Consider the following 26,399-nt stretch of genomic DNA (forward strand, 5'->3'; position numbering starts at 1 on the left):
ATCCCCTAGTGAGCAAATTTTTCAGTGGACAAACACCCATGCATTTGCTCATTTTTTGGTAGTTCATTCAAGGTAAGATTGAACTTTTAAGAAGGCACTCTCATCATTTAAGTAGTATATTCTAGGTAAGAAGGATAAATCTATGCTAATTTAGGACAGAACCAGATAAGTCAGTCAATTAATTATGTGTTAAATGAGAAACTAATCCATTGCAAACTAAACAATCAATAAATAGCAAGGGCAAGTCTGAAACTATGAAACATTTAGCTTTAACTGAATTCTCAAGAGAATACAATTATTTGATTAAAAACAACAAAAACAATACCAGAAGTTAATGAACTAATTTGTCATAAATTTATATTTTTCACTATGTTAAACAATTATAAAAACTTTAACATTTTATATTCAAAATTAATCAGTTCAGTGATGTTAAATTAAAATAGACAAATTTATGATGGTACAGAAATTTCAAAGTTTAATGAAATAGAACTCACTTTTTCACTTTGTTGCAGAAGGAGGCCAGATCCTTATTAGTACCTTGAGGTACTTCAACTAGCTGAGAAGAACAACCTGTCAGCTTAAAATAAAAAGTGTTAAATTAAGATAGTTTGATGTGGAGAAAACATTAATACAAGTCTACCATTTTTATTTTATTTTAAAGATTCTGTTGGGAAGGAAACCCTTCCTCTGCACTATGGTCCTGCTAGCTGAACTTAGATTGACACAAGACAGAATGACAGGAGAAAATCAAATTTCACAGGCATATGTAAGGGGAAACTACACAGACAGGAGATTCCAAAGACAATGAGGCAACATGAAGCCTATTTAAGCTAAAAGGAGCTGATAGGGGCCCTAGGATACAAAAGGGAGGAAAGTCCTTAGCAAGAAGGTAAAAGAAGATGTTCGAAAAACAAAGCTTGTTCCTTAAGAAAGGGGAGTCCCTGTCGTTAGCTCTCTTCTGTTGCAGGCTCTCCTTTCCAATGTAAATTAAAGCAGTTATTGGGGAAGCAGAATTTTTCCTGCATCTGCTGCAAACCTGAAACAATCTTTTTATGCTAAAGTGTCACAATTTGGAGCATCTCATCCTGCATCCCTTCAATTCATTGTTTTTATTTGGATTTTTTAAGTGAAGTAATGTCTATAGAAAAATTTATGAACCTTAAATACATAATTTAAGTTTGAGGAATGTTGACAACCATGCTACCAATATCACAATAAAAATATAGAATATTTCCATTATTTTAGAAAATGCCCCCATACTTCCTTCTCTCAAACTGTACATGCATTTGGTAACCATGTTATTCAGATTTCTAACATCATAGATTAACTATATGTGCCTTTTTCTTTCTGGTTTCGTTCACTTAAATGATATATATATTTTAAAACTTATCTGTGAGGTCACACATCAATGGTTCATTTTTTATTGCCAATTTTTACTATTGATGAATATTTCATGATTTGTTTATCCATCTTCCTGTTGATGAGTATTTGGGTTCATATTTTTTAAAGAAAACTATTAATTTTCATATATAAGTATTTATATGGACCTATATTTTATTTCTTGTGAATAAATCCATAAATGGCTCAATCAGAAAGTAGGTTTATGATTAAAAGAAGTAATTTTTGCTTTGTATATATTGAATCTGTTATTAGGGTACATAGCAAATTTGAGTTTATTGTGTCTTCCTGATTGATCCTATTGTCATTATGAAATAATGATGATAATAATAATAATACTCTGTCTTCTGTACTTTTTCTGGTACTAAGAATTGACTTTTTGCTTCCTGACTGAATGCTAAATCTTTTTATTCTACTTTCAACTTATTTGTGCCTTTCTAAAGTTTGTCTCTTGTAGATAGTAGTTTAATCTTTCTTTTTTATCTAGTTTGTCAATTTCTCCCTTTTATTTGGAATGGTTAGTCTATTTATATTGAGTGTATTTATTGATATTGTTGGATGTAAGACTGCCATACTCATTTTTGTTTCTATTTGTTTCTATTTTATTCTTCTATTTTTCCTTCCCTGCCTTTTGTTTTGTTTTGTTTTATTTGATATTTTTCTATTTCATTTAATTTCTCTGTTGGATTTTTAGTTTTTCTTCTCAGTATTATTTTTCTAGTGTCTGTACTAGCTTAGAAATGACAATATGCATCCTTAAACATATCACAGTGTACTTAGAGTTAATACTCTACCACTGCATTTACAATGTAAGAATTCATAGTAGCACATAACATTTACCCCTTCCCTCCTTTATGGTATTGTTGTTATATATTTTTTATCTATCGATTGAGAGTTAAAATAACTCTCAATAAAATGCTGTTGCTTTGCTTTAAACAGCTTTCTAATACTGAAAATATAATACCTGAAATGAAAAATCACTGGGTGTACTTAAAAGCAAATAGAAGATGACAGGGAGGAAGATAATAAACATTGAAGAAAAAAAGCTGTTTACTAATATATTCACCACTTGAACTGCTCTTCATTCATTTCTAGATACCATCTGGTATCATTCTCCTTGCATCCAAAGCATTTACTTTAGTATTTCTGTGTACATGTTAGCTAACTAATTTCTGTCAATATTTGTTTATATGGGGCAGCCCGGGTGGCTCAGTGGTTTAGCGCCGCCTTCAGCCCAGGGCGTGATCCTGGAGACCCGGATCCTCCCTGCATGGAGCCTACTTCTCCCTCTGCCTGTGTCTCTGTCTCTCTCTCCTCTGTTTCTCATGACTAAATAAATAAAATCTTTAAATATATATATATATATATATATATATATATATATATATATATATATATTTGTTTATATGATATCTTTATTTCATTTTGAGTTTTGAAGTGTATACTTAATGGATACAAAAGTATATAGAGAGATATATAGGTGTGTAATGGATCTATATATAGATATATCTATATGTTACATAGATATAGGTATGTGTCTTTTAAAATGTCATCCCATTGTTGTCTGGTTCCTTTCTTCTGATAGAAATTTGCTTTAATTCAGATTGTTATTCCACTGTGTGAAATCAGTTTTCCCTCACTGCTGTCTTTTATGATTTTCTGTTTACCTTTTGTTCACAGATGTTTGAGTATAATTTGTCTAAATGTGGTTGTCTTTGTATTTATTGTTTGGGACTTGTTGAACTTCTTTGGATCTGTAATTTGACATTTTATAGCAAATTTGAGAAATAGACCATTATTTCTTCAAGTTAGTTATCCTCCCTAGTTTTCTTCTCCTTTTCTGCTAGCATTCCAGAATTGTCCATATAAGGCTCCTTGCCCCATAAGTTTCTAAGTCCTTGCCCATTTTTATATAATCTTTGTATTTTCTCCTCTTTAGTTTGGATAATTTTTCTTATTTTTCTTTCAAGTTTATTATCTCCCTCCCTGTCATCTTCTGTTTTTAAGTACACCCAATGATTTTTCATTTCAGATATTATATTTTCAGTGCTAGAATTTCCATAGTCTTTGTTTTCTTTGTAGTTTCTAACTTCCTCCTGAGATTCTTCATTGGTCTACTCATTATCTCCATCTTTTACTTTCTCTCTACTTCAACATTCTTTTAGTAACCACCTTAAAGTCTCTATCTGTTAATTTCAACATCTGGACTATGTCAGAATCTGTTTGTATTGACTGGGTTATTTTTTTGATTATGGGTCAAAATTCCTTGCTTCTTCTTATATGTTAAGGATTGTAGATGACATGTTGCAAATTGTGTTGTCTTTTTTAAAAAGTATACAATTTTTCTCTGGCAGGCAGGTAAGATACCTTGGTCTCCTCAGCCTTTGTTTTATTTTTGTTAGGATACATCTATTTTGGTAGTAGCTGCCCATTCATTATAAAGTATTTGTTTTATATTCTTAAGAGATAGCTTTGGGTAATCTCAGTTGAATGCCTGAAATACCCACTCAGTGTCTTTCTAGGTTAGAACTTCAGCGCTACATAACTTACATTTGTGTGTGGTGAATACCATCACTTGGCCAAAAATCTACAGTAAATCTCATGCAGATTTTTGACTCCCACCCATTGAGCAGCTGGAACTGCACTCTGTCATGGAACTGCAGGCTCTGCCTTCTCAAGCTTAGTGATAATGCTGCTCATTTGGGCTCTACTATTCTGCTCTACCAGCAAGAAAGTGTCCCCAACCAGAACCAAGGATGATCATGCAACACTCTGGTGTTTCCCCTCTCTCAGGAATCTGTCCTTTACTGCCTTGTGTTCAGTGCCTGAAATCAGGAGATGTTAATACTAGTTATTCTGCTCTGATCAGAAATAGACGTCCTAAAATTCATTCTTTTAATTCATATCAGTTGACTTGCTACCTCCTCTGCATATGCCTCAGACAGAATTAGGTATTTCTTCTCTTGTGGACTCATTCTATCTGTTATTTTACTCTGTTGCCATTATTTGTTGACAAGTTAATTTGAGCAATATGCTATTTCTGAAATCAAGTATCATGTCTTTTCTTTGCATTCATTATACCTAGTATATCATGTATATTTTAAGAATATGATAGTTCTTGAATAAATGAAGAATCCTTTTGCTTCACCCTGTAAATTATAGCTGCAATAATGTTTTTTTTAAACTGCGTACTTCCAGTTTCACTTGCGTCTAGACTCAGTGTAAGCAAAGAAATATTCAAATATTATACAAGAAACTCTATGGTGACTAAATTGGTTGGAAAACTACTGATGAAACCATTAGGGTAAATTGCACAATGATTGCTTAATTTCCTACTCTTGGAATGATCCCAATAGAAGATGCCTGCCAAAAGTATAATTTAGGAGCTCTGGGCAAAAGGACATTTTTCCTACCATAATGACATAGTTTTAATTTATGACAGTATGACTCAAAATATAGATCTAATGAGATGTATGTGTGTTTCTGTACTTGCATAATAACACAATAAGAACCAAAAGTACTTTTATCAGAGCTTCCAATTATGACGTTTTTATCCAATAAAATGTAAAGACTATAACATTTTACTTAGTTTTGACCAAACTGGAACTTTAAAAATGATATAAAATTTTAATTTTTCTTCTTCAGAAAAAAAGTCATTAATTTAAGAACATAGAATTTATAAATAATAAATTATTTTTTCAAAAATAATATTAATACATTTTCTTATTTAAGATGAGTTACCCTGATTACCAAATTAATCCAATACATTATTGAGTGATTCTTTCAGATTCTTTTTTTTTAGGTCAACATACATGATACATACCTCTATAATCTTTGGCCATGTACTTTCCCTGGCTCTGGGTAAAAAAGAACCTTCAAAAAGCATCAGGGAATGTTGCACAGTGTTCATATTTCTACTTCTTTCATTCTCTTCTTTTGGCATGAAATCAGTTGAGAAAGATGGATACATAGAAGGGATGCTACTTTCAAATCCTATGTGGTAGTTAGGATTTTCATTTTCTAATTCTCTCTGTGAATTAATTTCATGCAAACTAGTGGATGATGAAGCTAAAATATTGAATCTGTAATCATCAGCACCTTGATATTTTCCTATAGGGTTTCCCCAAGAGCTTCCTTTGTTCGTGTTTTCAGGATTTTGTAGCACAGAGCTCCTAAAACCAATTACTGGTGTTTTCCTAATTCGGTGACAGGAGAGTTCTGAGCTTTTAGCAGTTAATTCATTCAACGATATTTGGTGTGTTTCATCTAACGAATGCCTTCTTGAATCCCAGGTTGGTGCACTGGGTACAAAAATAGTGTTTTCTTCAATGTCAGTCTGATAGAGTGGAACTTTATTACTAATCTCATCTACTAGTTGATCAAAACCCAGACTGACTTGGTTAGGAGAAAGGAACTGATTTACAGAGTGAAATTCTTGGTGCTCATGCTGCTCTTGATGTGATTCACTGGTATTTAGATCTGTTTTCCAACAATAGGCCATTTTTTATTTTATGCAAGAGAGGATTGATTCTTCTCCAGATATCTACTTGATGATATTATAAAAGAGGATAGGAATTTTCCTAGAAAAAAACATAAAAAGAAACAAAAATTTTTTTGATTAATTAGAAATAAAAGAACTTGCAAGAAACAAATATATGAATAAATATAAACAGTTGTTTTTGCAGCTATCCTTAACAAAAGAAATGACTCTTGAATAATATAAAACTCCATCAGGGCTCACAACATTAAAGTCTGTTGGGGGAGTATTGACTTAAGATTTGTGAAACTCCTAAAAGAGAAAAATAAGTCCCCTTGAATTATGACAAGAATTTCATGAATCAGTCCAAAGTTAATATTACCCTTTGAACTCCTTTTCCTACTGAAGATCCATTTGCCTATAGCATTATTATCTCCCTCTATATTCAATCATTTATAAGTATGCTAGTATTAAAGTCTCTTGTTAGCTAAACAGTCTCTTCTTGATCAGTAATTACTCCATTCCTAAACATAGTCTCAACTTTTTTTTCCTTTTATGACCAATTGTCTTGCAGGTTGGCTAGACCCTCTCTTTCCCTTCCCAAAACTCTTTCAACAATTGCAAACTTCTTTCATTACTTCTCCAAAATGACTTTCATTAGGTTCACCAATGAGCATGTCAGTAAATTCAGTTGACGTTCATCAGTTTCTATTTTACTTTCTCTCTCTGCAGTACTTGACTCCATTCACCATACTTATCATTTAAAATTTTTTGCTTTTTTACTTTGGCTCCCTATGATACTATACCCTCTGAGTCCTTCTTTGTTTAGAGTCTCAGAGACTCCTTTGCCTATTACTCATTTTCCACCTCACCCTTGTCAGAGCTTCTTTACTTCTCAATTATTCTCTCCTTGTAATTTATTTCATACTTCTTGTGGTTTAAAATACCATTTATATGTTAATGACTCCAACTAGAGTATTCTTGCTATTACCTTCTTGATGTCTCCACTTGTAGATTTTTTAAACCTCCAAGAGAAGGTCCAAAACTTGTATCATAGTTCACCCAAGAACCTGCTCCTGTTCTAGTGTTGTCTGGTACAGAAAATTACTTGACCATCCACTCAGTTGCTCAGACCAGAAGCCAGAGTTTCATCTTTGAATCTTCCCTCATCTTTATTCTATATCAAATAAATTACCAGTTCCTGTAGAAAAATCTTTCTTTTCTTGTCTACCACTGCCACAATCTTAAGTCTTAAGCTTTTATCTTCAACACACACCTAGAATGTGGTGGTGTCTCTGAAACTGTTTCTACATTTTCTGCACCCATTTTTGGGTCCTATAACCCATTTTTTTATATTATAATGATATATATAATATAAAGAGACTAAACAAGTATCTCCTCTGGATATACCTTTTCTGTGGTTTTCCTATTGCCTCAGAATAACATCTGTATATATACATGTATATGTGTTACATATGTAAGATTTCTCTTTCCCATTAGATCATTACACCATGTTAACCTTTCTCACTTATAGCTCAGTACCTAGTATTTTGCTTTACTCGGAGTAGTTACACATTTGTATTTGTTGAACAGATAATTTAATAAATCAAAAATTTCTAATTGAGTTATAAGAAAATGAAATTGAAAAGTATTTATGTCACTTTTGTGAATTTATTAATTCCCTTAACAATTATATGTTTGTGTATTAAAGAATACAAAAAGGATAATTATGATAGTGGTGCACTATAGAATATGAATATCTTTTTTTTAAGATTTTATTTATCCATTCATGAGAGACACAGAGAGAGAATAAGAGAGGCAGAGACACAGGCAGAGAGAGAAGCAGGCTCCATGCAGGGAGCCCGATGTGGCACTCAACATGGTCTCCAGGATCATGCCCTGGGCTGAAGGCAGCACTTAACCGCTGAGCCACCAGGCTGCCCTAGAATATGAATATCCATGTTTTGCGATGGCAATTGATTTTTTATTCTATTGGCACTAAGGTTTACTTAAAACTCATAATAGCCCAAGAAATAAATGAATTAGATTTATTATTCTGCTTTACTCAAGAAATTGAACTAATAAATTTGTCAAAAAATTTCAGTTCAATGCAGTCAAAGATTGAACTGATAGATTTGGAAAATAATTTCAAGAGATGTAAATAAGAAGTGTATAGAATGAAGTGTTAACCAAAAACATTAATCTATAAAATGTTATTCCAAATTGTTCTAATTCATAGGTCACATCTAGACAACAATCTTTTTTTCAGGAATTGCTATTTTAAAAATCTTCATGTTAATAGTAAATACTGTAGTTCATTAAAACAAATGAAACTCAGGGCACCTTGATGGCACAGTCAGTTAATGTAGAACTCTTGGTTTTGGCTCAGGTCGTGATCTCAGAATCATGAGATTGAGGCCCACATTGGACTCCCTGCTGGGCTTACAGCCTGCTCGAGATTCTCTCTCCCTCTCATCCCTTCTGCTCATGCTGTCTCTCAAATAAATAAATAAATATTAAACAAAACAAACCGAGACTCTTTCATCTGACTCTGTCATGAAACTCAGGATTTGTTAGCAGGTGTGACTTTAATTCTGACAACTAGAGTTAATATCCTGTTGCAGTTTTTCTTAGCCCAACCTGCTCTTAGCCCAGCTTGCTCTGTCTTAGCTTAAATATGGTAAAGGTGGCTATATTCAGGTGATTTTAATAAAGTGATAAATAAAACCCAAACCTAGGAAAGGAAGGAAACAAGACAGATTAGACCAGAAAGAAGTGATATATAAACTAAGAAAACAAAACAATAATATAAATCAATGAAACCAAGAGCTAGTTCTTTGTAAAGATCAATAAAATTGATAAACCTCCAGCATGACTTATAAAAAGAAAGAGAGAGAGAGAATGCAGATAAACAAAATCACTAATGAAAGAGGAGAAATAATAACCCTATAGAAACACAAACAGTTGTAACAGAAAGTTATGAAAACCTATGTGCCAAAAAATTGGGCAAATTAGAAGAAATGGATAAAGCCCTAGAAACATATAGCCTACCAAAACTAAAGCAGGAAGAAATAGAAAATTTAGCAGACCAATTACCAGAAATGAAATTGAATCAGTAATCAAAAAAAAAAAAAAAAAAAACAAAAATCCAGGACCAGATGGCTTCACAGCAAATTCTACTAAACATTCAAAGAGTTAATATCTATTCTCAAGCTATTCCAAAAAATAACAAGAGGAAGGAAAACTTCTATATTCACTCTATGAAGCTAGTATCACCCTGATACCAAAACCAGATAAAGACAACCTGATACCAAAACCAGATAAAGACAACAGCAACAACAACAAAGAGAACTATAGGGTGCCTGGGTCGCTCAGTCTGTTAAGTGTCTGTCTCAATTTCAGCTCAGGTCATGATCTTAGGGTCCTGGGATTGTGCCCTGCAATAGGCTGTATGCTCAGCAAGGAGTCTGCCTGAGGATTCTCTTTTCCCCTTCCTCCATCCCTCCCCTGCTCCTATTCTCTCTCTCTCTCTCAAATAATCTTTTTTTTTTTTTTAAAAGAGAACTACAGGCCAATACCTCTTAAGAATATAGATGCAAATATCCTTAACAAAATATTAGCAAACTGATTTTGACAATACATTAAAAAACCATACACCATTATCAAGTGGGATTTATTCCCAGAATACAAGGCTGGTTCATTATTCATAAAACAATCAACATGATATGTCACATCAATAACATAAAGAATAAAAACCATATGGTCATTTCAGTAGATGCAGAAAAAGCATTTGATAAAGTACAACAGTCATTCATGATAAAAAAACCTCTCCAGAGTAGATCTGAAGGTAACATACCTCAACATGATAAAGACCTTATATGAAAAACCCACAGCCAACAGCATACTCAATGAGGAGAAACTGAGAGCTTTCCTCAAAGGTCAGGAACAAGATAAGGATGTCCACTCTCAACATTTTTATTCAACATAGTAGTAGAAGTCCTAGGTACAGCAATTAGACAACATAAAAAAAAAAAAAGGCATCCCAAATGGTAAGAAAAAGGTAAAACCCTCACTATTTGTAGATTACATGATACTGTATATAGAAAACCCTAAAGACTCCACCAAAAAACTACTAGAACTGATAAATGAATTCAGTGAAGTCACAGGATACAAAGTCAATGTGCAGAAATCCATTGTATTTCTATACACTAAAGATGAAGCAGCAAAAAGTGAAATCAAGAAAACAATCTCACAATTGCACGAAAACCAACAAAATACCTATGAATTGACTTAATTAGATTAAAGACCAGTACTCTAAAAACTATAAAACACCAATGAAAGAAATTCTAGATGATGGAAAGATGTCCATTTCCAAAGAAATGGAAAGATGTTCCATGCTCATGGGTTGAAAGAACAAATATTGTTAAAATGTTTATACTATCCAAAGCAATCTACACATTTAATGTAATTCCTATCAAAATATCAACAGAATTTTTCACAGAACTACAAAAAAATCTTAAAATTTATATGGAACTACAAAAGACCTTGAATAGTCAAAACAATCTTGAAAAAGAAAAAGCTGAAGGTATCAAAATCCCAGTTGTTGTTATGTTACAAAGTGGTAATAATTAAAAGAGTATGGTACTGACATAAAAATAGACACATAGATCAAAGGAATAGAAGAACAAATCCAGAAATAAACCCACAGTTACATGGTCAGGTAATCTATGACAAAGGAGGAATGAATATTCAGTAGGAAAAAGACAGTCTCTTCAACACATGGTGTTGGGGAAACTGGAGCCCATTCTTTTACCATATACAGAAATAAATTCAAAATGGATTAGACACCTAAATGTGAAACAATAAAAATTCTTGAAAAGAACATAGGCAGTAAACCCTGTGACATCAGATATAGCAACATTTTTCTAGATAAGTCTCCTGAGGCAAAGGAAACAAAAGCAAAAAATAAATTATTGGGACAGTGTCAGAAAATTTTTGTACAGAAGGGGACAAACAAAACTAAAAGGCAACCTACAGAATGGGAGAAGATATTTGCAAATGACATATCTGATAAAGGGTTAGTATCAAAAATATATAAAGAACTGATACAAGTTAGCAGCCTAAAAACAAATAATTCAATTAAAAAAATGGGTAGAAGGCATGAAAAAACATTTCTCTAAAGAAGACATCCAGATATCTAGATCCAGACAGACATCTAGATCCAGACACTCATCTATTATTAATAACATCACTCATTACCACAGAAATGCAAATCAAAACTACAATGAGATATCACCTCATTCCTGTCAGAATGGCCAAACTCAAAACCGCAAGAAACAAGTATTGACGAAGATGTGGAGAAAAAAAAAAAATCCTCTTGCAGTGTTGGTGGGAGTCCGAACTGGCGCAGCTCTGTGGAAAACAGTATGGAAATTCCTCAGAAGGTAAAAATAGAACTATTCTACGATCCAGCAATTGAACTACCGGGTATTTACCCCCAAAATATGAAAACATAAATTCAAAGGGATAGATGCATCCCCCATTCATAGCGATGCATCTATCCCCCATTTATTGTAGCATTATATACAATACCTAAACTATGAGTGCAGCCCAAGTGTCCATCAGTTGGGGACACTCAACTCATATATTTTGTATGAGATTTATATTATATATATATATATATATATATATATATATCACCTTTTCATATATGTACAGTGGAGTACTATTCAGCCATAAAAAATGAAATCTTGCTATTTGTAACAACATGGATAGAACGAGGGAATATAATGCTAAGCAAAATGAGGCAGAGAAAGACAAATACCACATGATTTCACTCATATGTGGAAGTTAAACAAAACAAGCAAAAGAAAAAAGACAAACCAAGAAACAGATTCTTAACTATAGAGAACTAATTAATGGTTGCCAGAGGAGAGGTTGGTGGGAAGTTGGGGGAAATAGAGGTTGGAAATTAAGGAGTATACTTATCATAATGGAAAAAATGATTTAAAAACAATTAAAAATTTTAAAAAGTGAAAAAAATATTTTTTTCTTTAACATAAAAAATGATTTTATAATTTTTTGTGGCTTGAAAGAACTGATTGGTTTTTTTTTAATTATTTTTTAATTTTGTAGATCCATTAAAGGAGGTCTTTAAAGATCAGTAGTCTGATCCTGAAGTTAAAGATTCCTTTAGGCTGTACTATTTGCTTTTGTTCATAATAATAATGATACTAATATTTTTAAGAGCAACTCTGTGCTACTGCTCTATAAACATGTATTACCTTAACTTGTTTTTTTTTTTTGTTTTTTTGTTTTTTTTTTTTTTTTTTTTTTTAAAGATTTTATTTATTTATTCATGATAGTCACAGAGAGAGAGAGAGGCAGAGACACAGGCAGAGGGAGAAGCAGGCTCCATGCACCGGGAGCCCGACGTGGGATTCGATCCCGGGTCTCCAGGATCGCGCCCTGGGCCAAAGGCAGGCGCCAAACCGCTGCGCCACCCAGGGATCCCTATTACCTTAACTTGTGATATTATTATTGCCACTTAACAAATGAGAAAGCTGAAACACAGAAAAGTGAATCAACTTACCCATAGTCTCCAAGTTTGTGCTTACAGATTTGTTTTGAGCAAAGATTAAAGAGAGACATATAGATGATTATATCATACTAATATCATATCTGGAGCATGCCTGAATTTAGGCACTGCAACACAGCATTAACTCAATTCAAACTATCTCTACGGAAAAGAGCTGAAAACTTTTAAATTTTTATTAATAACAATATTTTTTCAAGCATTTCTCACAGTACTAAAACTTGAAATGGGTTAGAGGCTTTTCGGAAAAACTTATTATCATGATATAAAGAAGAATGAGAAATACTTATCTATATTGAAAATGTAATAAAAACAAAACTTCCAGATTCACTTTTTTCAATATTAAATTTAGTGATTTTAAGGAATGTCTAGTAATTTTAAATCCTATCCTTACCATCACAGTCTAGAAGGTAAATTATTTCTTAGTTTATAAACAAATAGAAACATTATTTAGTACCAGCTGGCAAATGTGTACGCTCTGCATTATGAAGTAATGAATAAAATAATTGAAAGTCATATACCTTGACTTTGAAGCAGAACTGTACATACAGATTAGAAGCAATTACAGCATAATTGAGAGGACATGGCTCTCTGTTCCTGATTTAAATAAGATTCTTCAGAACTAAAACACAAAACAAAACAAAACAAAACAAAAAACAATGTGTAAGAGGCACAGCAATGCTCTCCCCGCCCCTACAGTTCCATGTCTTAATACATGAAACCCGTGAATATGTTAGGTTATTTGGAAAAGAAGAATTAAAGGTTGCAGATGGATTAGGTTTCCTAATTAGCTGACCTTAAAAGAGGGTTACCTGGGTGGGCTCAACATAATCACAAGAATCTCTAAAAGTGGAAGAGGGAGCAGAAGAGGTCAGAGTGATGTGATTTGAGAAAGACTCAACCTGCTTTTGCTGGCTTTGAAGACAGAAAAAAGGACCCATAAGCCAAAGAATTTGAACAACCTTTAGAAGCTAAAAAGGACAAGGAAACAGATTTTCCCCTAAAAGCCTCCAGAAAGAGACACAGCCCTTCTAACACTTTGATTTTAGTACAGTGAGATCAATGTTGTATTTCTGACCTACAAAGTTGTATGATAAATTGTTTTGTTTTAAGCACTAAGTGTGTAATCATTTGTTACAGTAGCAATATAAAATCAATACAATATGCAAACTGGAAGCTGCTTCCTAAATTGATTGGAAAATTAGAGGCTGGAAGTATAGCTGATGGCACAAAAACAGTCCTCTATTCTTTGTTGGTATGTTCAGTTAAATTCAAATGGGATATTTAAAAGATGTTAATAATGAACTTAGTTTAAGCAAGTGCTTATAACCTTCCATTCAATTCAACTTTTCAGAGATCAATTTTTTTTATTGAGGGTTAATTACTCATCTGCCCTCAGGAGAAAGTACAGACAGAATTTAGGCACCTATCAGAGAAAGGGCAGTCCTTGCCAAGTACTTCCATTTTCTAAATTTACAAAAGTGCAGGTATCATCCAAATAGCCCCTGTATTCAGAATGGGAACAAAAATGTTTATTTTACAAAAGAACAAAGAAAATGTCTGAATATGTCTGTTCTTGATTCCAAAGGTCCTGGCTATATTGCTGAATTAGTGTATCTGCAGGGGAGACATGAGAAAATGGATGAGAGAAATTTATTACAAAGTTGAAGAAAAATGATTTTATATCAGATAGCAAATCGTAGGCATTGAAAATTTACCAGTTTTTAAAAAATATATAAACGTCATAGAAGATAAAGATTGTTCCAACATAAGACGTGTCAAAGTCTAATCAAGCCAAACCATCTGTATTCTCTAAGATGGAAGGAATGTCTATAGACTATGGAGCTAACCTGGTTCCTGAGAAAACTTCCCATCTTTCTTCATCTGCTGAGCCAATTATATATATCACACAGACAGAGACACTCATATTTTAGCTAGACATAAACTTGAACTTTCTCAGCTCAATTTTCTATATGAATATATAGAGAAGATCACAACCAATTTTATTTTATTTTTTAAGATTGTATTTATTTTTTCAAGAGAAACACAGAGAGAGGCAGAAACAGGCAGAGGGAGAAGCAGACTCCATGCAGGAAGCCCGATGTGGGACTTGATCCCAGGATTCTGGGATCATGTCCTCAGCCAAGGGCAGACACTCAACTGCTGAGCCACCCAGCAGTTGTGGCTAGCGTCACACAGTGTAGGCATCCCCACAACCAATTTTGTATATAAATATATATGTATAAAATTATGTATATATATAAAATTTATATTATGTCTAATTAGGAATTGGGTGTTGAGGTAAACGTATTACAATTATTATTATTATTATTAGCCCAGGTATTATTTTCGCCTAAGGGAAGATATGAGGTGCTTGATGAAAACATCAATCTCCAGAAGTCTCTAGGTGCCTTTTTACATAAACAATTGACATTTCCTTATACACATATAATCCAATAGAAGCCTCACTTCTCATTAGACTGCCTAAGCTTCTTATATATGAATATCTGAAACTATTTTTATTTTTATTTGTGGGAGGTATTGACTTAAATGAACTCATTTATTCATACATCTACAGTTGGCCCTTGAATAATGCAATCGCTAGGGACACTGACCTCTCTGGCAGTCAGAAATCCACATTTAAGTTTTGATTCCCCCAAAATATCTACTAATAGCCTACTGTTAGCTGGAAGCCTTGCCAATAATGTAAATGGTCAATTAATACATATTGCTTATCAAGAAAATCATAAGAAAAAGAAAGTACATTAACAGTACTGTACTGTACTTATTGATGTAAAAAGTTTAGGTAGTTTGGTTTAAAAAAAATGAAGCCTCAGGCAGCCTGGGTGGCTCAGCGGTTTAGTGCTGCCTTCAGCCCAGGGTGTGATCCTGGAGTCCTGGGATCGAGTCCCACGTCGGGCTCCCTGCATGGAGCCTGCTTCTCCCTCTACCTGTGTCTCTGCCTCTCCCTCTCTCTCTCTGTCTCTCATGAATAAATAAATAAAATCTTAAAAAAAAAAATGAAGCCTGTCAGAACCTACATCAAATATTGTCTCATGTAATACAAAACACTGTAGATGTTATACATATTCCTAACAATAGATAAAACATAATGTGAAAAACAAATTCATATTTATTTACAGATAAAATGATTCATACATTGGTAACAAAAATGCAGCAATATGATTGCTTTATGATAGCCTAGTATAATCAATATAGTTGCTTCATGGTAGCCTAGCATATATACTGATGAATGAGTCATTATAAAATGTTTATAGCATACAGCATTAAATTCATATAATACAGTATAGGAAACATTGTTACTTTTTAAATCATTACTTTTTAAAGATTTATTTATTTGGGAGAGAGGGAGAGAGAGTGCACACACACACACACACACACACACGTGAATTGGGGGAGGGGTAGAGGGAGAGAATCCCTAGCTGACTCTATGCTGAGCATGGAGCCCAGTGTTCAGTGACCCATCAGATCATGCCTTAGCTGAAATCATGAGTCAAATGCTTAACTGACTAAGCCACCCAGGTCCTGACTTTCTTTTTTTTTTTAATTAAGTAGGCTCCACACCTATCATGGAGCCCAATGCAGGGCTTGAACTCACAACCCTGAGATCAAGACCTCAGCTGAGATCAAGAGTCAGACACTTACTTAAACAACTGAGCCACCCAGGTACCCTCATTGTTAAGTTTAAAAAAAAAAAAAAAACCATTCACCTGTGATAATAGGCTAATGCCCAGTTTCTTCAATCACAACAGAGCCTTACTGCATGGTAATGTAATTTTTTGAAAGCAAAGTTATACAATACTAAGAAAACTAATACATGATTATTTTATATTAAATATCATTCACACTCTACCTATGTAAGAACAGGCTACCACTTCCATACAAGTCTTATATACAGTGTTCTACACAATGAATACTTAATGACACAAAAATATCTCATATAGTTTTTGCCATATAGTTATTAGATTTCCACACAAAGACACACACATGCAACAGATAAGTTTATTCCATTGACTGGAATGAATCATCATAGAGATCTTCATCCTCATTGTCTTGATGTTGAGTAGGCTTAAGAGGAGGAGGAGAAAGGAGAAGGGTTGGTCTTCCCATCTCAGGGGTGACAGATGGAACAGGTGAAGGAGGTGGAAGGAGAGGCTGGAGATGCAAGCACACTTGGTGTAATTTTACAGAAGTACATAGTAATTTCTGACTTTTTGTTTTTTCATTTCTCTAAAAATGTTTCTATATAGTACCAATCCTTTCGCCATTTGTTTTGCTTTTAGCACATGTGTTATGGAAGGATCCATGACACAAAAGAAGTTAAAAGCTGTCTTGAATGATTGGAACCCTTCATTAGCTAAATTATCTAATATTAATTTGTTTTCTGGCACTGCTTCTACATCTTCTTACTCATCATCTTGCACTGGTTTGAAAGTACTCATCTCCATCAAGTTGTCTTCTGTTAATGCCTCTGCTGTGGTTATCTATTAGCTCTTGAATTTCTCCAAAATCCATATCTTGAAACCCTTCATCTCCACCTTTGTCATCATATCCACAATCTTATGATATTTGATCGTCATAAATCATTTGAAGTCATGCACAACATCTGGACCCAGTTTTATCCAGCAGGAATTTATTGTTTTGGGTTTCATGGTTTTTATGGCTTTTTCTATAACAGCAATGTCATATTCAGTGGTGTAATCCTTCCAGACTTTCATGATGTTCTCTCTGTTAGGGTTCTCTTCCGTAGCATTGACAGTCCTTTCCATATCTAGTGTGTTATGAGCCTTAAAGGTCCTTATGACCCTCCAATCTAGAGGGTGATTATAGAGACCTTGTGTTTGGTTGCAAGTAGCCCACCTTGATGCCCTCAGTGTTGAGCTCATGGGGTTTTGGGTGTTGAGCTCATGGGGTTCTGGGTGGCCAGAGGCATTGTTCAATATCAGAAGAACTTTAAAAGGCAGTCCCTGAGTGGCCAAGTATTTCTTGATTTCAGAGACAAAGCACTGGTGGAACTAATCCAGAAAACAGAGTTCTTTTCGAGGCCTTCTTGTCATACAAGTAAAAGACTGGAAGCTGGTGTTTATCTTTTCAAAGCATGGGGGTTAACAGCTTTATAGATAAGAGTGGTTCTGATCATAAACCTGACTGTATTTGCACAAAATAGTAGAGTTAGCCTGTTCCCTCCTGCCTTGAATCCTGGGGCTCTCTTCTCTTCCTTACTAATAAATGTCCTTTGTAGCATTATTTTCCCAGAAAAAAAAAGACACTTTCATCTGCATTAAAAGCCTGTTCAGGCAGATATCTTTTCTCCTTAGTGATTTTCTTAATGCCATCTGGGAACTGCTTCCTCTTGATCAGCAGAAGCTGCTTCTCATTATCTTGACATTTTTTAAAGACAGACTTCTTTCTAAAATTATCAAACCATCCTTTGCTGGCGTTAAATTCTCTAGCTTTAGATCCTCCACTTTCCTTTGCCTTAAATTCTCATATAATGATTTTGCTTCATCTTGAGTCGTATTAGAACATAGTCACATAGATTGCCCATGTTAGGCATATAGGTATGCCTTTCTCTTAACAATCCTGCTCCCACATAAAAGCTACATTTCCACTGAGATAAAAAAAGATATTTCACAGAAAAGTGCAAAGTTTTTGTGCCTGCTGGCATAGCTACAGTCATGGATTCATAAATTTCCTTTTCTTCTTTTACAATAGTCTGTATGCTGGATTCATTTGTATTGAAATTGTGGGGAACTACATCCATAGACCTCCATCTACAGTACTTATCAAGCAATTCAACTTTTTCTTGTAATGTCTTGGCTTTTCTGTGCTTTTGGGGCAAACTTCCAGCATTGCTAGTGACACTTTGTATGGGTTCCATGGTGTTATTCAAGGCTTATAATATTATACTAACCACTATGAAAAGTATCTGAGAACCTCAGAAATCACTTTTTACTGCAATATGCAGTTTACCAGAGAAACTTAATTGCTCACATGGAAATAACTAGAATCACATGGCATAGTTTGCAACACTTGAGCTCCCCATAATAGCAACAGGAAGTGGCTATGAAATTATTACAGCAATGCAGTATGTACTATAGTTCATTTTAAGCAATTATGATTTAATACTGCATATATACACTTTTTTACATTTCTCTCAATTGAATAGAGCCATGTACAGTCTGTAAGTGTGTGTGTAAATTTTGATAATTTTAACTTATTGTAATAGATTTGTGTATATTTTATGATATTAAACAATAAAAATATCTGTATATATGTATTTTATATAAAATACATATATTTTTTGCATTCATAACATACCTTTTTCTTATTCTTTTCATTGTTTCTAGGTTATATGGTTCAGAATTTTTCCAAATTGTCACAAATATCAAGAAAAATTTCCAATATCTTTATTGAAAAAAGTCTGTGTATAATCCTACAGTTCAAAACCATGTTGTTCAAAGATCAACTGTATTTACTCTTTGTACATTTATTTATTCAGTACCTGTATTCTTAAGTATATTGTTGTGTCTCAGGCACTGTGCAAAACACTTAGAATACAAAAATGACAAAATACAGCTCTTTCTCTCAGGTAGTTCATAGACACAAATTTATATTACCATACAATATGAGAAGTACTTTAATAGACACAGGCTCCGTTTTGTTTGGGGGAATTTTATGTAGAATACTGTTAAGCTTATTTTGCCTCAGAAGAAGCAGAAGTAAAAGTGAATAACATTTAAGATTTACATATTGAGTATGTTTTTGCTCAGTATATGCTATATACATCAGAAATAATTTCTTGCAAGTCATTGAGACCTGGTTTCAAGCATGCTTTGATTCCTAAGTATTGTTAAATTTTTATTCAAACGTGATAAAGCTGTTGAAGTAGTAATTCATTCAGTGCCTCTAAGTCTATCTTAAGAGTAAATAAAAGAATGAAAAGTATATAATAGTGGATAAAACAAATGAATAATTCTAGCATCCCCGGTGCCCTTGAGAATGAGTCTTCTTTCTCTAGTACAGGATCAGAACTGAAAGCATCAGAGTGAACTCATGAAGTTAAAAAAAAAAATATATCTCCTTCTTTTTCTCTGTCTCTATTTATCTATGGCGTTCTTCCTTGGAAAGGCCTAGAAAAAAATGCCTATCTGAATAGCCATGAGCATCACTAACATCCAGATTGTGACTTTGAAATACTACTCGTTCAAAGCAGGGCTACTTGGAGGACCAACTGAGTTCTGATCTAGAGAAAATAATGTTTAAGGTGAGTTTAAGAGATGCTATAACTGTAGTTAGTAAGGAAGATATCAGAGGATACAAGGGTGCACCAATAGGAAGTGAGAGCCAATATGAAGAGGCTCTGATTGACTAAAAAGTGTAATAACTAAAATGGATGAAAGCATACCGTATGTGTTCAAATGCATTCTTTCATAATGACACATATACACACATACAACTAATTAATTGCCTTTGTACAACACAAGGTTAACAGAATGCACCATAAAGCATTTGTCTTTTTTTTTAATGAAATGAATACTGCATTACTAAGGCAAAATTTCTCTTTGTAGAAGTATTGCAATGAATAAATAAAGAAAGAATGATAAATTGGGTTAGCAATAGTTTACAATAAGTGATAAATTATAAAATCTAGGCATCAAGCATTGGTGGCTGCTAACATCACAAAAAAGAAAGGCACCCAGGTGTTTTGTACTTTCTGATACAGAATTCAAAACTATCATGAAGGAGTCTTGTAGATAATTTAACCTTAATCTATCTGATTAAACTTCTGTGTCCAATCACTACTGCCCAAGGAACAGAGAAGTTAAACTAAAAACAGGATAGAAATAGATACAGGAAAAATAAGCTAGTTTCTTCAACAAATAAATTGCAAGGAAAAAAAAAAGCAATGATGATGAAATACGTTAATTGAAAAAAACCTGTAAAAACATACCCATTCCCCCAGTCTCCTGCCAAGAAAAAAAAAAGGCAAAACAAAGCCATACACTTTATGTATATACATTTGGATGATGAAAGTATATAGAAAAATATAATGTGATACCAGAAGAGTGTTTATTCTTGGAGAAAGGGTATTGTGGTGGGAAGACATATGGGGGCTCTATGGTAGCATCTCTTGACATGGAAGGTGGTTGTTCAATTTATAATAGCACATTAAGCTGTACACTTGCTTTATGTCATTGCTAATAACAAATTTTAAAAAGGGAATAGGTAGCTTGATTTTGTAGACATGTGGAACTTGAGGATTTGTACAAAATATAAGTGAAGATGCTGAGTAAATATTTGCACATATGGTTCTTTAATTCAAGAGATAGGTTTTACAGCTGAATCCATGACCCTTGTTTAAGGAGGGTTTAATTAATTAGGAAGAGATGTAATCTATCTGAAAGTTGAATCCTGATTTGAGAGACAATCCATATTTAAAGAATGGATCCTAAAAGGAGAAGTACAAAATAGTCTGAGAGGTAGGAAGAAAACTGTAAGCCACTATCACCTAACTTGTCCACTTCTGGAACTAGAAAGAGGGAAAGAAGTAAAAGGCAAGTGGCTCCCTTTTAAGGACCTCATTGGGTAGTAGCCTGTATTTCTTCTTCTATCCATTGGCCTGCATATAAAACCACAAGGAAGGCTGGGAAATGTGGTTCCCTATGGTGTTGCCATGAGACCAGAAAAAAAACTTGATATTCTGTTACTAAGATGAAGAAATCATCTTATTTAGAACATTCATGACAGGTTGGTTTTCAAGTTCTCTGGGAGGCCTGGAGTTAGAATGTGAAATGCACACACTGAATCAGGTGCATTAGGAGCAAAAGTCCCTAACAGATGTAGAGGAACCAGGTCAGTGGATATTAGTAAGTAGGAGGGATGTAGGCAATGGAGCAAAATGTCATGGGGTTCTGAAGAGTAGAGTTTAAGTATGAACTGTTGTTTAAGAATAAAGTGTTAGAGGGGTGCCTGGGTGGCTCAATGTGTTGAGCCTCCAATTCTTGGTTTTGGCTCAGGTGATGATCTCAGGGTGGGAGATGGAGCCCCTTGAGGGGCTTCAGGCTCTGCACTCAGTGTGGGGTCAGCTTAAATTCCTCTCTTCCTCTCTGTCTACCCTAACCCCACCCCTCCCCTCAAATAAATAAATAAATAAATAAATCTGAAAAAATATTAAGCGTTAGGAATGCAGGAGGTGGTGGCAATATGGATGAAGATTGGTCTTTGCCTCCTGTTCCTTGCTAGGTGGGTATGGGAGAATGAACAATTTTCACAGGAGGGCTGGAAAGGAGCAGGTCCTGGGTTGAGACACGTTTCCCTTTAGGAAAAGGAAGTGAAGGAGGGCTAAGGAATTTAACAACACGTCTTGCATAGATTAAATCCCATCTGGAAGAAAGTGCTTCTCCCTATATTTTGCGATTTGAAATTTCTGTCACTCTTCTTACATTGAGAGGGCTTGGAATACAAAACACTAGTTAATTATGATCTAGTTCTGTAAATCAGCTGTTTAATTTAAATATGTAGAAATTGTTAAACAATATATTAGTATGTTTATTGTAATCAATTTCAGGCATATTAAAGTTATATTTTTATAATATGAAATTATCCTTTAAAAGGATTTATATTTATGAAACATTTTACATTTTCATTATAAAGTACTAGCAATAGATTGTTCTCTGTCATTTCAAACTGCCTAGAATTAGAGTAAAACCACAAATAGTTATATGGCCAGGCTAAATGTTATAGTATCCTGGTCCAAAAGTATTTGGACTACTTTATCTGACCCAGGAACTTAACTGTTAAATATTTTCTTGAGAAACAATAATAATTGGAACAATTCCACGGGCTAAATATAATTCTATGAAACTAAAGCAAATTGCTTTTCTACCATATTCTCCAATATATAAATTTTTATCTGTTTTGCCCTTATGAAATGAATCTAGGCATTTTTATTTTATTTATTTATTTATTTATTTATTTTAAGATTTTATTTATTTGAGAGAGTGAGAGAGAGAGACATCATGAGCAGGGGGGAAAGGTAAAGAAACAGACTCCCTCCTGAGCAGGGAGCCCAAATTGGGACTCCATCCCAGGACCCTGAAATCATGACTTGAGCTGAAGGCAGACACTTAACCAACTGAAGCACCCAGGTGCCGTGGGCATTTTTCAATAAATATAAAAATATTGATTGATTGATTGTCATTAATTTCCATCTAGTGTAAGCTTCCTTGCTAAATACTAACATATTTTAGCAAAAATTTTCCACACATGCAAAAGGTCATCCTTTCTGTAAATGTTTGAAATAGAAGGCAGAAGCAAGTCAATAACAATTTTTTTCTTTGGGGGAACTATAATATGGATTTGAAACTAAAGCACTAAATAGCTTTATCTCACAACTGAAATCTCATTACATGGTAGTAGCTTTTCAGGACACAGTTTGAGAAGAATTGTGTGGCTACGCAAAGCTCAGGGAGTGATTATGCCCCATTACCACCATCTGCCTGGATGCAGAAGAGGGAGCGGAAGCATGCATGCCACATGGTATCCATTAATGTTCTAGTAATTAGAAACATGTCCATGTTTTTCACCAAATACATTCAGACTTATAGGTGAATTAAATGTTCAAAATATTACAGGTATGTAGAGATACCTACTTAACGATATTTAGTTTTAATGTAATCTTTAGCATGATATGAATTCTCAAGAAATCTAGATTTCAACTGAATCTTTGAAAGAGTTATTGCTATAATAAATTTGATTTGAATATCATTTAGAGAGATATCCTGGAAAGTTTTAAAAAGCCAAGTGTAGGAGGGACGCTTGGGTGACTCAGTCAGTTAAGTGTCCATCTAGATTTCAGTTTAGGTAATGATCTCAGGATCCTGAAGTCAAGCCCCATGTGGGCATGGAGTCTGCTTAAGATCTTAAGCTTCTCTCTCTCTCTCTCTTTCTCCCCCCCCCCCCCGCCCCTTCACCACTACCTCCCTCATGCACCCATGCTTTCTCTCTCTCTCTCTTTAAAAAAAAAAAAAAAAGCCAGGTATAGGAAAAGCCATAATAATATAAGTACAGTGGTAATTTTAATGCTTCTATAGACATGGTTGTTTTACCAACTCATACAACACAAGGCGTTCCTTTAAAATATGTGTGTTCCATTTAAAACATACATCTGAAAAGCATACGTGATATTATTCCCTGCCTAGGAGCTGCAACAATAAGAATGCATTTAAAAATCAACATAGTATAAGAGTTGAGTTAAATAATATTGTTAAAAAAGAAGACCAGAGGACCCAAATGATGTCACTTAGATCTAGTTTCTGAACCAGGCTTAATACCTAATATAATTGCAGTTTTGGTCTCCTCCAGAAATGCAGTCTTAACTGGTCAGTCAGGAATTTTTTCCAGCAGCACCAATGAGTCTGCTTAGAGCCCTCTCCACTCCCCCTCAACCCTAATAGGAAGATTAGGTAACCTGCATAAGACCCCTAGCCTTTCCCCCAAGGGAAACAGCCTTGCTTGAAACAATCCTTTTCCTTTGCTAATAACTCTCTTGCCCCATCCTCCTTTTATAAAAACCTTCCATTGTGAACTACTCCTTAGAATACCCTTCTGTTTGCTAGATGGGATGCTGACTGATTTATGAATTGTTTAATAAAGCCAATTAGATCTTTAAAATTTACTTGGTTGAATTTTTGTTATTCAACAGTAGGTAAAGGTTAAATAAAACAGTAAGGAAGAATCAGAAAAATTTTAAAACATCCTAGAAAGCTGATAAATTACAAAAATAAAAGTTGGTTGGCAGACTATGGGTTTAGTGAATTCAGTTCCCTGATCTTAGAATAATGATAATAATAAAATAAATTGCGGTTTTCAATAGAAGTTCTGTTGTTATCTTTAGAATGGCATCTGGCTGGTAGTATGTTATTTAAAAAAATAATCCTATATCTAAAAAACGTTTAAAACCAAACTATCTATTCATAGTATGACTATGACATTGCCAGCAACAAAGACTGACAACCATTCATTTGATCATCCCAATTTTCACCATATATGAGTCAAAGTAGATAAAACCGAAATAGAAAGGAAAAAATGGCAGATACTTGCTTTGTTATCTGAGGGAGAATAACTCGCCAACCTGAAAAATGGTAAGGAGATGACTCATTTCCCTGCTACTGCCTGACTTGGATCTAGGGTCTGATCAGTTCCCTCAAAACCCAAAACAGGATAGTGGTAGCTGGGGCTGCTTTACCAATGTCCTCTTTACATGTTTTCTAAGATTAAATTTTGTATTAATGCAAATATCTGGAGTCTACAGTGGCTAAGCTTTTGGTTTACCACATCTGGGAATGAGAGACGAGAAAGTGCCATGAGAAAGTGCAAAAGTAGACTATTTTTGGCAAAAGGGCTATATATTGATTAGAATTTTTTTTTTTAAGATTTTTATTTATTTATTCATGATAGTCACAGAGAGAGAGAGAGAGAGGCAGAGACACAGGCAGAGGGAGAAGCAGGCTCCATGCACCGGGGGCCCGATGTGGGATTCGATCCCGGGTCTCCAGGATCGCGCCCTGGGCCAAAGGCAGGCGCCAAACCGCTGTGCCACCCAGGGATCCCTATATTGATTAGAATTACCTAGAAATAATGTTTGTCTTCTCAGAGTGGTCAACTAAACAACAAAAGCAAGACAGATGAAGTTTAGAATTTAGCTAAATTGACTGTTAGTGACCAGTAATTAGACTAAGTCTGTTTGCATTTACTGTTCCTCTAACTGAAAACCTAAGAAACATGTTCTAGCAGCAACCAGGTAAAAAAATGAGAGGAACCAAGGAGAAGCTAATGAGTCATCAGTGGAGAAAATCTTCATTCCTAAAGGATGAGGAATTGAGTAAAAATCAACACAGGAAATATGGAAATATTTTGCAAGAAACAAAATGTTTAACAATAAAGACATGAAAGGAAAAATTACTTTTGAAAAATATGTGCTATAGTATACTAAGTAAATTGTATAAAAACTTAAGCTATATGTTTTTGTTTTTAGAATTTATTTATTTATATGAGAGACAGAGAGCACAAGCAGGAGGAGGAGCAGAAGAGGATGGAGAGGGAGAAGCAGAATCCCCAATGAGTGGGGGCCAGATGTGGGGCTCATCCCAGGACCCTGAGATCATGACCTGAGCCAAAGTCAGATGCTTAACCAACTGAGCACTCAGGTGCCCCAAGTCATATATTTTTTTATAAAATTAAGGAATCATGTGTTTGATTACATATGATGTAAAAATAAAATAGAAAATAATATAGCAATAAAATGCAGAATAAAAATATAGAAGAAATTGGATGAAAGGGAGATATTAATAAAAACAGAGCTTAATGACCTGTTGAAATGTAAAGAAATTAAAAATTTTGTCACACGTTTAAATATTCATTAAAGGCAGAATTGGCACAGCAGAAAATGAAATTTTGAGATAAATGCTGAGAAACACTATGAATACCGAGGAAAAGGAGTTAGTGATAGAAATAAATGGGAGGTGCTATTGCAATTGTAACAGAGGAAGCACATCTAACATCATATTGAGATTCTAAAAATAAAATGAAACAAATAGAAATATAACACTGAAGAGTGTAAAAGTAAATCAAACTGGGCTGAGTAAGCTCTGAATATGCATATTAAACCTGCATACATATATGATACATTCACACAAATAGGAAAATTAAGGAAAATACGTAAACTTCTTAAATTTCAAAAATATTTACCCTTTGAAAAGAAGGAGGAGGAGGATAGGAGGTGGGGAAAGGGAGGAAAAAGTAAAAAAAGTTAGCTTGTACATAGACAAGCTTGTACATAGACTTTTAAGACAAGGGAACAATAGATGCATAGTACATTTTGAGTGTTAGTTTTCCATTTTGTGA

General features: G+C 34.1%; 1 protein-coding gene across 8 annotated transcripts in view; it reads right to left on the reverse strand.

Annotated features, from left to right (window-relative positions):
* PIK3C2G (phosphatidylinositol-4-phosphate 3-kinase catalytic subunit type 2 gamma) overlaps positions 1–26,399 on the reverse strand; it is a 368,003-nt gene that overhangs the window by 333,191 nt on the left and 8,413 nt on the right. For 6 of the 8 annotated variants that reach the window (XR_012017650.1, XR_012017649.1, XM_072798830.1 and 3 more), the window contains exons 2-5: positions 12,992–13,092; positions 11,172–11,287; positions 5,222–5,978; positions 495–577 (exon numbers count right to left, since the gene is read on the reverse strand). Coding sequence is in view for 6 of the 8 variants with exons in the window: in XM_072798830.1 (XP_072654931.1) it covers positions 495–577; positions 5,222–5,899 (761 nt within the window). In the remaining 2 variants the exon portion in view is untranslated. The remainder of the gene's footprint in view (positions 1–494; positions 578–5,221; positions 5,979–11,171; positions 11,288–12,991; positions 13,093–26,399) is intronic. The other 2 variants (XM_072798827.1, XM_072798828.1) reach the window with 1 other exon arrangement.

Source organism: Canis lupus, chromosome 25 (genome assembly GCF_048164855.1).
Source record: "Canis lupus baileyi chromosome 25, mCanLup2.hap1, whole genome shotgun sequence".
NCBI lineage: Eukaryota > Metazoa > Chordata > Mammalia > Carnivora > Canidae > Canis > Canis lupus.